This window comes from Simochromis diagramma, unplaced genomic scaffold, assembly GCF_900408965.1.
Source record: "Simochromis diagramma unplaced genomic scaffold, fSimDia1.1 OVJJ01000602.1, whole genome shotgun sequence".
Lineage (NCBI taxonomy): Eukaryota > Metazoa > Chordata > Actinopteri > Cichliformes > Cichlidae > Simochromis > Simochromis diagramma.
In genome coordinates, this window is record NW_024387040.1 from 11,799,597 (window position 1) to 11,815,497 (window position 15,901).

Genomic DNA, 15,901 nt, shown 5'->3' on the forward strand with positions numbered 1-15,901 from the left:
TGTTCACAAATAAGAGCAAAAATGAGGTGTAAGAACATTTTGTCCAATTTAAATACAGCACTGTTTTGTTCTCTAACAGATCATTAGGAGCCTTTGGTAGGGACAGTGGCTGATATTCAGATTATTAACAAGAAAATATTTAACTTTTATTGTTGCCTCTGGTTGAGAAGTTTATGGATTTAATTGGAGTCAGAGCTGATACAAATGGCTTCTGGCAACGCTCAGTTAAATCAGCAAATCCACTGAACAATCAGCTGCTATGTAATATTTTTGTTTAGCTAAAAAAAAAAATATCAAGGAGAGATAAAAAGATAATAGATTATTTTGCCTTGAAGATGGAGCGAGTGATGTTTTGCTCATATAAAGCCACAATTCTAAAGCCTGCATATGGCAGTTCAAAGATGAGTTTCTTTGAATGTCAGTGGAAGATGCAAACAAAGATGACGCTGCCTTGACGGTCGGCATGTAGAACGCAAAACTGAGAAAATGCATGTCCTTGAGAACTGTGCAACAAAAAAACAAAAACAAAATGACAATTGACTGCACTCCTAGAAAAGTTGCAAAGAAGTAAACCTCAAACAACCAGCAGTGAGCAACTGCAATATGAAGTTGAACCAGTCTTAATAACTACACCCAGTCAGCAATCAAGACAAGCTGAACTCTCTCTGTTTTAAGCATTCTTTAAGCTATCTCAATAAAAAACATCCACCCTCCATCTGTCATCCATATTTTATGAAAACCCATAAATTTACCAATAACCTCAGAATAAAAGCGGTATGATCTTTGGAGAAGGTCAGAAGGATGTAGTGTCCTTTACATGCCTTTTATTATGTTTGCACTGTGTGTTTCTTTCTAAGATATCATTGATTTTTAAAGTTGTCCCTGTCAAACAAAGCACCCCTCTGTTCTTGTTCTCATGCCGCGTAGTGCTCATGCATTGAAAACGTCTGCAAATCCTCAGATTGTGGTAGTATATGTGCATTGTTAAGTGAATGCAAGTCAGCTGGTTGGAGTTTGAGGGTGCAGCTGTCTCTGGAACCGGCTGGCCATTAGTGATAATGTTTTCCCCTACTACTCACCAACGTTGCTTCTGGAATGACCTAAGGGAAGCTCCTCAGGGACATTGTGAGTGGAGTTAATTACATCATCAAGTATTATATCAGATTAAACTTGCCAACCATGTGACAGACTAGAAGAAGACTCAATCTCACTGTTTAAAAAGGTTCTTACTCAATTTATTACCCTCTAAATGTTTAATGTATACATCTCTTTTACTCTGTGTAAATGACATTAAGCCAGTGCTGTGAGAAAGTTTTTGCCCCTTTCTTGGTTTTGAAAACACCTAAATTTTATGGTTCCAGCTTTTAAATGTAATGTAATGTAAATGATCTCTGCCTTTCAGTAATTTTGATAAATCTAGAAATTTGCACTGTTGATTGAACCAAGCAAACATTGAAAAGGTGTCATTTTGAGCTTAGAGTAGACTCAGTTAAACCATTTGTGCCATCAATCAGAGCTGTGAAGTCACAATTTAGTTTAGATATAGCTTCCAGGTGTGAAAAGAGTCTCTGTAAAAGGGTCAAATGTTTAATTTTTCATTTTGTCACAGAAAAACTGCTTTCGGTTTGGTTTAATTATAGGTAGGAAGGAAGGGCCACACAACATCCATTTGGGTAGTTACCCGCGTTTATGTCTGCATAAATTAGGTACCATAAACTGTATGCTTACATCTCCAACATGTCAACACTAACTAATCCAAACAAATTCTAAGTTTGCATGTTCGTCTCTAAAGATGTAGACAACCTTAAATGAATTATGATGGATCTACAGTTATATAAAAGAGATGCTGCTTTTTCTACTGTAAGCATGTTTTAGAATAAAACTGAAGAGATGTTGAGAGAGAGTGATGTTTGCAAAAAAGTCATTAAGACAAATAAAGAGCACTAACCCACCTGTTTGTTCATGAATATGTAGATAAAGGGATTGATGACAGTGGACAATTTGGCCAGCAGTGACGGCATGATGGTCGCCTCTGGTGTCAAAAGATCATGCGGGCCGAAGGTTGCAAGCAGAGCTGCCACACCATAGGGCAGCCAGCAGACCAGGTAGCATACCACCATTGTGACAACCATCACCAGCACCCGCTGTTCTCTGCGACGGGTCACCACTGAACTCACGCTGCGGACCTGACAAAGAGGAAAAGACACTTTACTGATCTACTGTCATGATGCCAAAAAAAGAAAGAAAAAAAAAAACAGACAAAAAAACAGTGGTGCTGCAATTTCAGCAGCTTGTAGACTTTTCTCCCCCAACAGTGGCATTAATCTCTGCTTTATTATTCCCTACATGTCTGTGCCTCCCTGACCAGTTATAAAGCTGCCATACCTCCCCTCCAAAAGCACAACTCAGAGCTGACTTGTGTAAAAACACACCTTAAACCAGAATGCAAACATTAGTTTTCAAAAACCAAAACACCTGATGCACAATAACCTAAGACCATAAATGCAGGCAGCAGCACAATGAACATCAAATAATTCAATCAATTGGCGGGACCCACAGAGGCCTAGAGCAGTAAAAGCAATATTCTTTTAGCAACAACAGAGACTAATCTGTATGGTTTAATACGCTGGAAATCATAAATAAATAATTTCTATCATACATAAAAGAAGATGCGATTTTACTCAGGTAAGGAAAGAAAAAGGAGAAAACATCATAAAAAGTTACTTTTGTCTTTTTTCCCCATTTAATTTTCATCAAACTGAATTTTCAAGGTGTGTTTACAAACTCACAAGCAAAGAAAGAAGACGTCCTCAGACTAAGAGTGCTTGGAGATCAGTAAGAATTTTATTTAATCTAATGAATAATTAAGTGTTCATATTCTTCTCAGTATCTAGATTTATACTTATTTTGTTGATGAAACCTTTAAAAAAAAAAAACACAGGTATGGCTTTCTTGTGTTAGTGAGTTTATGACGTTATCAGTTAGTGCTGGTGAACGCTTTAGTCACTGGGATTAAATCATAACTGCATTGTCTGTGCTGTTAAATGTTAAATGGACAAACATTAAATACTGGTCTCTTGTGGCATGTAATTAATTTAAACATGGACGTCATCCAAGATGTCAACTACTTCCAGGTTTAAACCTGCACTTGGCACGCACTGGTTTGTATTACAGACAACAAACATGCACTTGTGTTTAGGCACTTGTGCTTGCTTCCATTATGTGTCAACTGTTGAAATTTCAAGTAAAAAAATGAACATTTGGAGAACAAAATCACGTCTTCCACATTACTCTCAGCAAACTGTAGCCTCTCAATCCATGTGACAGCTGCTGTGTCAGCTGGACGTGGAGGATGTTTGAAGATTATTTCAAACCTCTACCCCCTGAAGCACATTTTTAAGGCAGAGTATGCTAGAAAAACTAAGATATGTTTGGACATGTGACAGCATCAGGTCAGACATAGCGCACAAAGTGTCACACGATCAAGGACATGCTCCATCACGTTGCTGGGTTGACGGCTGGAGTTTGCATACAAGCAGAATGTGTGAGCATCTCTAGCTTTTCTTTGGAAATGATGAATCTGAACTAAGTTATAGATGTTAAGTAGAATGATAAGTAAAACATGGGCGTCAAAGGCTCCTGTACACAGCAGTGGACAGAAGCTCAAGACTTTCCCTGATGAGTTTCTGCAGGAATCAAAATCTCATCAGTACTAAGCTGAACAAACATTTGCCATATTTCATGCCTGAGAGATTTAAAGCATGTCCTACAGACCTCATCTGGTTGAAAGAAGAGTACATCTGGATCTTCTCTCTAAATAAATATTGTCTAATGATATGAATATAAATGATTTTTAGTTAGTTAGTTTGAACTAGTCTCAAAGTAAAAAGTGTTTGTACTGTGACACAAAGGGCAAAATTGCAATTCAGCCCTTCTGGTCATTTGTCCCAGACAAAAGCAATTCAACAAGCAGTCTATGCATCCGTAATTCCTGAATGGAAGGAAAGTCCAGACCTTACTGTCCAATATACTGAAGGAGCTGAAGGATGAATGAGATTAAATGTGTACAGTTGTATGCAGAGCAGAAAGTTCAGTGTGCATCCTGAATCTTAAGTCTGCAACTCTTCACAAGGAGGAGATGAAAAGTTCTTGCCAGCCCATAAAACTGCAATTCTAGGCAGCACTATGTTTAGGGCTGGGTATTGTCACTGATTTCTAGAATCGATTCAATTCCGATTCACAAGGTCCCGAATCGATTCGATCCACGATTCAATTTAATTCGATTCGATTCGATTTAAATCTGGGAAGTTTTGACAGTCAGAAATATTATAATTCAGATCAGCACATTTACATATTTTTGTATCAATAAAAAGGAAGCTGACACACACAAGACTTTATCACAGGTGTAAGCGTCACAGCAGATGCCTTTGTGTCAAAGTAGCTGAAGATAAAACACAGAAAAACATGAAGGTGATTTTCCTGGCCTGGGATTTTATAAAAATATTCTGCAGTACATCAAAAACAAAAGAAAACCATTAATCAGCATATGAACATTACCTCTGAAGTTACAGCGGTTTTATTAGAGACATGGCTAAGCGTTTTGCATTTTGAATAATTTTAAAAAGTTTAAATTTGTTCAGTATTGAACAGCAGAAATGAGGTTTTCTTTTCGGAAGAATGTAAAAGGGAAAAAAACAGCGGCTGACAGCGCTGTAAACAACAGTAGACTTGTGCATAACAAGCAAGCGAATAATGAAGAAAGGGAAACTGTTCTTGAAGTACAGAGAGAGAGAGAGAGAGCTGTGCATCACGGTGGAAGCAAAACAGTAAAAGTCAGAGTGAATTCATGACGATGTTTATGTGAAGCGTTTGGATCTTTTGCTGCGGGTTCGGTCAATATTGTTTGGAGAGAGATCAAACTAACAGCTTTAGAATCGGCTCATAAAGGGCGTGAACACAAAGCGCGGACCCGCCGACAGATCAGAATCAGCGAGCTGTCGGCTTTCAGCCCCGACCGTGAGAAAGGCGACATCTAACTGATTCTGATCCGCGGGTCGCGCTGTGTGTTTAAGTCTATGTGCAGAATCCGTGTACCTGCTCTCATTTACTGTCTTAGCTGTTTGGTGGTTCTTGAAATTTTGTGAGATGTCACCAGAGATTCTGGCATTTCGGGCAAAATAAATTTATATTAAAAAAATCGATTCAGGATTTTAATGAATCGATTTTACGTTATCCAAGCCAGAATCGATTTTAATTGATGAATCGATTATAAAAACCCACCCCTAACTATGTTCTCATCATTTCCTAATCAAATAGATCAGTTTTTATGGACATCAACTTCATTTTTATAAAATCACCTAAGAGATGACAGCACGGGGATAGAAAAAAGTATTATTAAGCAAGCTTTGCGTAAACCAGAGGGACAGATGCAGAAAGGAGTGGAGTAGTCAGATTACCAGATAAGTAAAACTGTCTAGAGGCAAAATGTACAGCTCTGTGAAAAAGCATTCTTCTTAGTTTTTATATTTCAGATAATCAAACAAAATTTAATATTAGACAAAGATAACCTGGGTAAATCCAAAATAAAGTTTTAAAATGATGATTTCATTTATTAAGGGGGAAAAAAGCCATCCAAACCTACCTACCTATTTTTTGCTCTGGTTTACATCCCAAAATCCTCTAGTCTTATAGTATACGACAGCGGATCACTTGTAAACATCGGTGCCAAGGTTGCACATCTAATCTTGGACACTTTTAAACCCGACCCTTCCTGGCCGCCAGAGATTCTACGCGGCGCGGAGAACAACAAAGGACGGGCCGCTCATCCGAGGCACAGAACAAAGAAGCGCCGGGGAAAACGCGCTGGTATTAGGAACAGACTGAGACAGCAGGCGCATCGCGCACCACTGCCCAGTATCCTACTGGCCAATGTACAATCCATGGAGAACAAGCTCGATGACCTAAGAGCAAGGGTCACCTTCCAACGTGACATGAGGGACTGCAACATTCTGTGCTTCACGGAGACATGGCTGACCCCCACCGTGCCGGACCAGGCCGTAACTCCGTCGGATTCATTCTTTGTGCTCCGCGCGGACAGAACGGCAGAGTCTAACAAAACCAAAGGTGGGGGAGTGTGTTTCATGATAAACAGAAAGTGGTGTGATGCCAGGAGCATTTCTACTCTCTCCAGCGGCTGCTCGCCACATCTGGAGTTCCTGAGCATTAAGTGCCGCCCTTTCTATCTGCCCCGTGAGTTCACCTCAGTCATCGCCACGGCGGTCTACATCCCACCCCAAGCGGACACAGGTATGGCTTTGTCCGAATTACATGATGTGCTGAGCTCGCTTCAAAACAAGGACCCGGGCGCAGCCCTCATTGTAGCAGGAGACTTTAACAAAGCGAACCTCAGACAAGTCATGCCAAACTTTTATCAGCATGTCTCGTGTCCAACGAGAGGGGATCGGATTTTGGATCACTGCTATACGCCATACAAGCAGGGCTACAAAGCTGTCTCACACCCGGCTTTTGGGAAGTCTGACCACAACGCCATCTTCCTCATTCCCCAGTATAAACAAAGCATACGGAGGGAAGACGTGACCAAGAGGGAGGTAAAACGGTGGACTGCCCAATCAGAAGCTACGCTACAGGACGCACTCAACGACGTAGACTGGGACATGTTCAGAGCATGCGCAGTCGACATCAACGAGTTTACGGAAGTAGCAGTATGCTTCGTCAATATGCTAACGGAGGAGATTATCCCCACTGCGAGAGTCACCACATTCCCAAACCAGAAACCGTGGATGGACAGATCGATCCGCACTGCAGTAAACGCCAGGACCGCCTCCTACAACGCGGGTCTCGCCACTGGCGATATGAGCGCCTACAAAGCGGCCTCATACGGCGTGCGGCGCGCGGTGAGAGATGCCAAACGCAGGTACCGGGAACGTGTGGAGTCCCGCTTCCACCAGGGCGACACACGGAGTATGTGGCACGGACTACGCACCATTACGGACTACAAAGCCAGGGACACTGCGCCGATCAACGCCGACTCTGCATTCACCAACGAGCTGAATCGGTTCTACGCCCGTTTCGAGGTTAGCCAGGCGGCTAATGCTATCTACCGCCTGACTACCGAGGACAGTGACGTCATCAGCGAGAGCCCGGTGACCAGCATCGCGGAGCATGACGTCCGAGCGGCACTGAGGAGAGTGAACACAAGGAAAGCGGCGGGGCCAGACGGCATCACCGGCCGTCTGCTGCGCTGCTGTGCTGACCAGCTAGCAGGTGTGTTCACTTACATCTTCAACGAGTCCCTGGCGAAGTCTGTGGTCCCCACATGCTTCAAAAGATCCACCATCATCCCTGTGCCCAAGAACAGCAAACCCTCATCCCTGAACGATTACCGGCCAGTTGCACTGACCTCGGTAGTAATGAAGGTGTTTGAGAGGCTGCTGAAGAACATCATCTCCTCCTCCATCCCAGACACCACAGATCCGCTGCAGTTCGCCTACAGATCCAACAGATCCACAGAGGATGCCATCGCCCACGTCCTACACACCACTCTCAGCCACGTGGACAAGAAACAGGGTAACTATGTGCGAATGCTGTTTGTTGATTACAGTTCAGCGTTTAACACAATAGTGCCCTGCAGACTGTTCACAAAGCTGAGGGATCTGGGACTTAACAGCCGTCTGTGTGCATGGGTGTTGGACTTCCTCACTGGCAGAACTCAGGTGGTGAGGGTGGGCAGGTGCTTCTCCAACAGCATCACCATCAACACAGGAGCACCTCAGGGATGTGTCCTCTCGCCACTGCTCTACTCCCTCTACACTTCAGACTGTGTGGCCACCCATGGCTCCAACACCATTGTGAAGTTTGCTGACGACACAGTGGTGTTGGGTGCCATCTCCAACAACGATGAGGCGGCCTACATGGATGAAGTGAAGAATCTGGCATCGTGGTGCCAGGACAACCACCTCCAGCTGAACGTCAGCAAGACCAAGGAGCTGGTGGTGGACTTCAGAAGGGGTCAGCACAGAGACTACAAGCCCATCATCATCAATGGAGCTCCAGTGGAGAGGGTGCAGTCCTTCAAGTATCTTGGTGTCCACATCTCCTCAGACCTGACATGGTCTGCCCACATTCAGGTCCAGACCAAAAAGGCTAGGCAGCGCCTGTATCACCTACGACAACTGAGGAAGTTCAGGGTCTCTCCAAAGATCCTCAGGATTTTCTATACAGGCGCTGTGGAGAGCATCCTCACACAGAACATGACATCGTGGTTTGGGAACAGCTGTGTGAAGGACCAAAAAGCTCTCCAGAGAGTGATCCGTACAGCAGAACGCTGCTGCAGGATTGCTCTCCCCCCGCTTCAGGACACCTACACCAGGAGATGCCGGACTAGAGCAGCGCAGATACTGAAGGACCCGTCCCATCCTGGCAACAAACTGTTCCAACTTCTGCAATCTGGTAGAAGGTTCCGCATCTTCCGGGCAAGGACAGAGAGACTCAAGAGGAGCTTCTATCCCCAAGCCATCCGTGCCCTAAACACACACACCCGCCCTCTCACATCATCTATAATTGACTGAGACAAGGACTCTTCCAGACACTAAACCAAGGCACAATGTACATTTCAAATTCCTTTAATTTTAAATATGTTTATATTGTCTCCTGTAAAATAGTCAGATGTCTATTCATATTAATATACAGAATTCACCTGCTTGCTGCTACTACTGCACATTCACCCAGTGTATATACTATATGTGTGTGTGTGTGTGTGTGTGTGTGTGTGTATATATATATATATATATATATATATGTATGTGTATATATATATATATATATATATATATATATATATATATATATATATATATATATATATATATATATATATATATATATATATATATATATATATAATGTTCTTCCTCTACACCCCCCCCCCCCCCCCAATTTTTGCACATGTCGAGGAGCGTGTCAGCCTACATTTCACTGTGTGTTATACTTGTATAACTATGCATGTGACAAATAAAGAACCTTGAACCTTGAACCTTGAACCTGGTGCTGTGTGGAAAAGTAATTGCCCCTTAACCCTAATGACTGGCTCTGCTACCCTTGGCAACAAGAACTGCAATCAAGGAATATGAATTAACTGACAATGAGTTTTTTGACTAATGTACCTCAAAACTTTCATTTTGTTTTTTTGTCTTGCTGCCGAACCCAAGCACCATCGAACCTCAGGACATAAACCAGACATTATCCAGCCCCAGACTATCACACTACCACCACCATGTTAAAATTCCAACTTAAAGGGGTCAACTTCAAGGGGAGATATTAGATTTAAATTATTTGCTCTAATTGCATTGATGGATGCTTAAATTAAACATAGATTAAAGATGGTTTAAACAGGTTTAAGCAGAGATGGATAAACTCGCAAAAAATAAGGTCAGCCAAAAGCTTAGGCTTTGTGTTCTGACCTAAATGCTTTAATTTAATAGTTTAATTCTTAAAACATTAACTCAATTTTTTGCTAAAGAATTGGAGACAAATAAATGAATTTAATTGAAATAGTGTGCAGACTTGTTCCCCCTTTTAGAAAGACAAAAATATATTAAATGGTGCAGTCACCATTTAAAGTGTATGACTATTACATTTTATCAACATTAAAAAATTATTTCGCATCACATCAAACTTTGGCAACTGTTTAATACATCTCATAAGCTGAGGGTTACATTAAGAAAGCTCCTTTTAAAGTCCTAATGGTAGTTATACAGAATCTCCTCAAAAAGACAACCCACGGTGAAATTTCCTGTCTGTTTCACCAGTTCCAAAGTATTAAATTTAACCATATTAGTAAGACTGTTACACATAAAGCAAGCCAATGGTTTGAACTTCCTTTCATTTTCAGTCTAAGAGTGGTGAGGTTACTCGAGGCTGTCACTCTGTTTAAAGTCATCAAGGTTGCAAAGAAGGTCTAAAAGGTCGGGGACAAGGGCACAGAGTTCCACAGGAGGCAACAGTAATGTAGCCACATGAGCTTTTTCCACTCACTGGGGAGAAAGCTGTCGCATCCCATGTCAATTACAGTTTTGCAGACTGAGTCTGAGTTGCTCACCTTAACAGTGAATGACTTGCAAAACAGCTCTACCTGCTCTATCTGCAAAGCTTCTGCTGAGGTGTTTTTCAATGCTGCTACCAAACCACTCCTATAACCTGCTATTACTGGAGGGATCTTCTCTTTTGGTCATTTGTTTACATTCAGTGCCAGTACGTACACTCTACTCTTTCATCGCTATGTTTGTCATTTTAGCTTATTTTAAAGCCTCCTTTCTACTTTCTTTTTCAGTCGTGACTGGTAATCATGGGTACCTACTACTCTTTTTCTTGTCTCTTCATTCTGAATAAGAGAAAAAACTGGAATCCAATAGCTTTATTTGCATCCAATAGCCAATTCTTGCCTTCTGAGAGGCCTCTTTGGAGGCCTCTCTATCTGTTGTGTTAAATGAAGAGAAACAAACATGTCTTTCATTTCGTTTTCTCCTTTCTTTCTCAGCCACTCCCATCTCTCTCACTGACACAGCCACATAGACATCTCCAGCTAGTCTGTGGAGATGCATTTCATCGCCTTCCTCTCGTCAGTCATGTGTCACATTGTGCTTTTTGTTTTTGTTTGATTTGAGGTGCAATATAACTTTATTCTCATAGAATGTCAATCAAAATTTGATCCAAGATGATCGTCATGGGGTTTTTTTTTCAAGCTAAAATAATTGTGCTTGCCTTTGCATGTTTGCAGACTGAGATTCGGAGTCATTTTTAGTAGTAGCACCTGTAGTATCAGTTTATAAACCTGTGCATCAGCAATCAACCAAAAGTAACCTAATAATAGAATAAAATCTATTTAGACAGAAAACAACAAGTACATTTAAAAAAATATATTGATATATATATCATTATGATAATTAATGCATAAAGATTTGATGACAAGTCTTTGTGGTACTTCACACACAAAAGCTCCGTCAGCTGAAAATTATACACCAGGTTCTTGCAGTACACATATTCTTAAAGAAGCTTTAAGGCTAAGAAACAGAAACATTTTAATAAATATGTTTGAAATCTCTGACGGGCCCCATCAATAAAACAGATACTTTGCTGACTTTGTTTTTCTGCCAGTGAATGGGAGTAGTGCATTTCAGTAGATTCTCATTTTTTTTTCAAGGTTTAACATATCAGCTGTCAGTGTTGTGTGCTGCAATAGAAAAGAGCGAAGCGTTTACAGAACCAGGATGCTGTGTTTGTTAAACCAAGAGCGGTTTAGTTATGAGATTGTTTTAGAATGGGGAACACTTTCTGATTAATTTCACTTAATTTAGCTACTTGGGGATTAAACTATTTTTATTACATATTATCAGGCACATTAAGACTATGAAGGGAGAATGATGGTTTTTGTTCTTTAATTAGTGGCAAAATTAACCAGCTTTAAACTGCATCTTTAGCCACTTTGTTAGCAGTTTGTCTTTTAAAAAAACCACATTTATTCATATAATTATGTAGCTTAATCTGTGAAAAATGCCACAGATAATACAGTTTGACTGGCATTAAATGGTATTTCTGCACCAACAAGGTGATTCCCAAAGAACTATTGGTTATTGTCCACTTGACATCTCTCAACATGGTGTGGAGAGAGTTTAAAGAAGTCTGAAGAAATTGAGTGGAAGCTCTGTCATGGTTAGGGGCTGCATTTCAGCCAGTGGTACTGGCGATACTGGAAAATTGAAAGAATTATGAACATAGAAAAGGCCTGCCATGCAATACCAACTGGCAACAGAATTTGCCTCCCCAGATTTCAACATTATTAAAGCAGTGTTGGATCATCTTGACAGATAAGAGAATAAAAAGCAGGCAATATCCAAAAAAAGAGCTTTGAATGCATCACACCAGTTGCACCTTGCTGCTGTCTGTGAAGGTTGTATGACGCCACATCAGTCACACAGATTAGAAACGCGCTGCTGTCACACCCGTCACACTGCCCGTCACACCTGTCACACCGTGCTGCCTGCGCGGTTTAACTGGCAGCTTGGTTTAACGGGTATTACAGTTTCATGGGTAGTGTGTTTTCATAGGCAGCGCGGTTACACGGGCAGCGCAGTTTCATGGGCAGCATGGTTTCACGGGTAACACACTGTCATGGGTAGCGCAGTTTGTCACACCCGTCAAACTGCGCTGTCTATGAAGGGGTATGTTGTTCGTGTGAACTGACCATGTGAGATCCTCCGCCAGATGTACAGCTAGGAAACGGAAGCTGTTCACTCTTTCCACTGCAGCGCCATTGATGGTGATCGGGTATGTGCTTTACTACACCTATAGAAGGTCGTGGCTCATGGGGTTGAGAAGCGCATCTGTAACTGGAAGGTCGCCGGTTCGTATCCCCGGGCTCTCTGTCCTGGTCGTTGCGTCCGTCGGCAAGACACTTTACCCTACCGCCTACTGGTGTTGGCCAGAGGGGCCGATGGCGAGATATGGCAGCCTCGCTTCTGTCAGTCTGCCCCAGGGCAGCTGTGGCTACAACTGTAGCTGCCTCCACCAGTGTGTGAATGTGAGAGTGAATGAATAGTGGCATTCATTGTAAAGCGCTTTGGGTGCCTTGAAAAGCGCTATATAAATCCAATCCATTATTATCATTAGAAGTCCACTATCATCTCTTCTGTTTTTGTGACATTGAGGGTGAGATGGTTCTCTTAGCAATAAAGTTTAAAGGCACTGAGATCCTCCTTCACAATAAAATAAGAGATACTAGTGGCCGTGCAGTCGTAGGTGCAGAGTGAGGACAGGAGAGAGCTCAGTATACACCCCTCAGGTAACAACGCGCTGCCATCTGCAAAGGCTGCGTAACATCACACCAGTGACATCGGTTACACAGGTCACACCTCGCTGCGGTCATACCCGTCACATAATGCTAATGCTAAATTGTTTTAAATTACGGGCTCCGAGGTTTCAATAAAACTGTAAAGGATTACAAATGTGGAGTAAAGCAAGCAAAACTCACATTGCTAGCAAAGATGCAGAAGCCTGAAGGAACTCTTCTCCCTCTTCAGTTTCAGTTTCTTCTGCTTGGTATGTGGCTTGAACAAACACACTCAAGAGATTCAATCGCAAAACTAAGGGGATGGCTTTATTTGTTTGTCCTGCAAGTGTGAAAAATACATGCTGTGTAAGCAAGGGATTATCTTAACCCCAGGTAACCTTACGCCTACGCCGCTGTGAGACGACAAACATCAGCACACATGCAAGGCAGCAAAGCAAAGCTAAACGCATTCCCCAGCTGATGCCAATCTTCCTCACCGTGAGCATTTTCTCTTGTCTGTCTCCACGGGAAGCTGCATTTTGCTGCGGTTAATTAGAAAACTTGCCAGCGATCCTCACGCAACATTCGATTATAAAATCACCACATCACAACAAAGCTGAGAAAATGATTAGGATCCTTATCAGCTCATTAACCAGAGGGACTATCAGTTCAACTCTTGTTTTAAGATTCTGGCAACAAGTTTGTTTTAATAAATCACTTATCAACTTGGTAATTAGAATGATAGTTTAATGACTTCAAGTGGATCGCCACCAGCCGTGAATGAAAGATTTCTAAGTCGCAGAACTAATACATGAAACAAAGAGCTATCTTCCTGCCTTAAGGGCTTACTCTGTAGAAACATGGCTTAATTTAGTGGACAGAAAGAAACAATCTTTCTCAAACTTTCCTCAGTATCTTTCTGTGAAAACAAACTGCATATTGTTCTTTTATTGACCAGCAAAACCAGCAGATCTGATGTGGTTAAGCGAAATGAAAATGTCACTGACTGTTCAGTATAAAAGAAAATTCCCACTGATTGCATCCATTTAGCTTTTTATTACAGAGTGACAGGAAGGATTTATTAGCACACTTTCTCTCCCATTGCAGTGATTGTTTGGCTGACATATTTATCAAGTTACCTAACAATTCTCAACCTACATGCGTTTCCAGTGAATAAAAGTCCAGTATTTACACTCCTCGTTTGCTCTGCACCAAGTCCTGAGACACCAACTTCTGGGTCATTTTAGGCGCTCTCCCTTAAAGCCAACATTTTTCTGATTGGATGCCTAAGCCTAGCAGGTGACTTTGACTGAGATGATTGAATAAAGGATATCTGCTCTCAACGACAACATACAGAGCCAAGAATAAAAACTCCCTGAATGCTAGTGTCTGGATCACTCGTACATGTACACATGTACATATACTGACTTAATTATATAAAACTTTGGCTACTTATGCTTAATCTGAACCATGTTAGGAGTGCACATTTGTAGACCAATTCTGCTTTACATTAATGATCTGAGATCATGAATGAAGATGATCTGTTGTAATCTTACAAGAAATCCAACTCTACAGATGAGCCTTTAATGGCAGATGCGAATAGGAAAAATATGGAGTGCAAAAGTGGAAAGAAAGTGGAAATCAAAGCACAAGGAAGCATCCCTGAAGAAATTAACAAGGTACACCCAAAGAAACATTACCAGACGACTTGACAAGGACAGAGAGGAAACACGGGTCTTTATACACACAGAGACTAACTGGTAATGAGGAAACAGGAAGGAGAGGGACACAGATGAATATAATTAACAAACAGGTAAACACACTTCATAGTAAAACAGGAAGTAAACAAGGGAAACATGGTCACAAACAAGAAGTATGAGACAAGGAAACAAAAAGGACCAATGCATAAACACAGAGTGAGTCAGGCACAGATATAACAGGAATGCTGGGAAACCTACTTTGACCATATAATAATAATAAAAATAGATTTAAATGAAAAGACAAGAAAACAAAACCTCAACAGAATATATGTCAAATAGACACAATCATAAAATATTTTGCAATGTAAAATTCTGTCCAGAGACCAGTTGGCAACCTTCTGGCAACCACTGATCACAGGGGAAACGTGTATTTGGGGCTAGGTGAAGTTGGTTGTGGAGAGGTGTGTAGTGCTACACCACAAGCATCCTTGCAATTGCTTTGGCAGTGGATAAAGATGAAACCATGAAGTGCAACAGATACCAGAACTGGAGACAAACCAACATGTTTCGAAAAGCCCAACTTTTACTTTGAAGGGTAAAGTTTCCAGTTAGCATCACACTTTCCTCAAGTGTTTTCAGTGCAGCAGCCTTTTTCCAGCTGATTTTACCTGGAAATAGTCAGCAGACATTCACCAACTTGCTGCTGAATCTACATTTTATATCTCTAGACCTGTGTGACTGAAGACTAAAGCTACGTCCACACGTACCTGGGTATTTTTGAAAACGCAGATTTTTCTCTGCGTTCGCATCTTTCGTCCACACGCAAACGACGTTTTCGGTCACTGAAAATGGAGATTTCTAAAAACGCCTGCCAGGGTGGAGACTTTCAAAGACTCAGTTTTTGCATTTACGTGTGGACGAGAAAAATGGAGAAAACGCAGCGTCAAAGGTGTGCGCCTTTTTTGACGTCACACTGTGCGCCACGTTATTGTTTCGGTGAAATGAATTTCTACAATACTGTTACTGTTACTGGTACTCTCTGCAGTGTTTAAATGCTTACATATACACACACAGTTACTGTCCCTCCACACATATGACTCGGTTCTGCTTCTATGCCCCAGCTTTGTTTATTTTTTCCCACCGAGGCTTCTAGACTTCTGATTGGCCAACATTTCTACACAGTTAGGAATATATATCTCCACCTGTTGCTTTGGCATGTTCCTAGCAGCGTTTTTCTTCATTTCTGCGTTTACGTGTGGACGGGATTCTTTTTTAAAACGAAAACAAAAAATCTCAGTTTTCAAGAATACCCGTGTACGTGTGGACGTAGCCTAAGAACCATAGATGTAGAAAGTAA

At 41.5% G+C, this 15,901-nt stretch overlaps 1 protein-coding gene and 1 long non-coding RNA gene across 2 annotated transcripts in view; one reads left to right on the forward strand and one right to left on the reverse strand.

Moving 5' to 3' along the window:
• tmtopsb (teleost multiple tissue opsin b) overlaps nt 1-15,901 on the reverse strand; it is a 46,241-nt gene that overhangs the window by 12,289 nt on the left and 18,051 nt on the right. The window contains exon 3 of the mRNA XM_040044338.1: nt 1,953-2,186. Within this exon, the coding sequence (XP_039900272.1) occupies nt 1,953-2,186 (234 nt within the window). The remainder of the gene's footprint in view (nt 1-1,952; nt 2,187-15,901) is intronic.
• On the forward strand, nt 945-2,239 carry LOC120741427. Its single transcript, XR_005697627.1, has 2 exons — nt 945-1,222; nt 1,975-2,239. It is a non-coding gene; the product is annotated as an uncharacterized LOC120741427 (long non-coding RNA).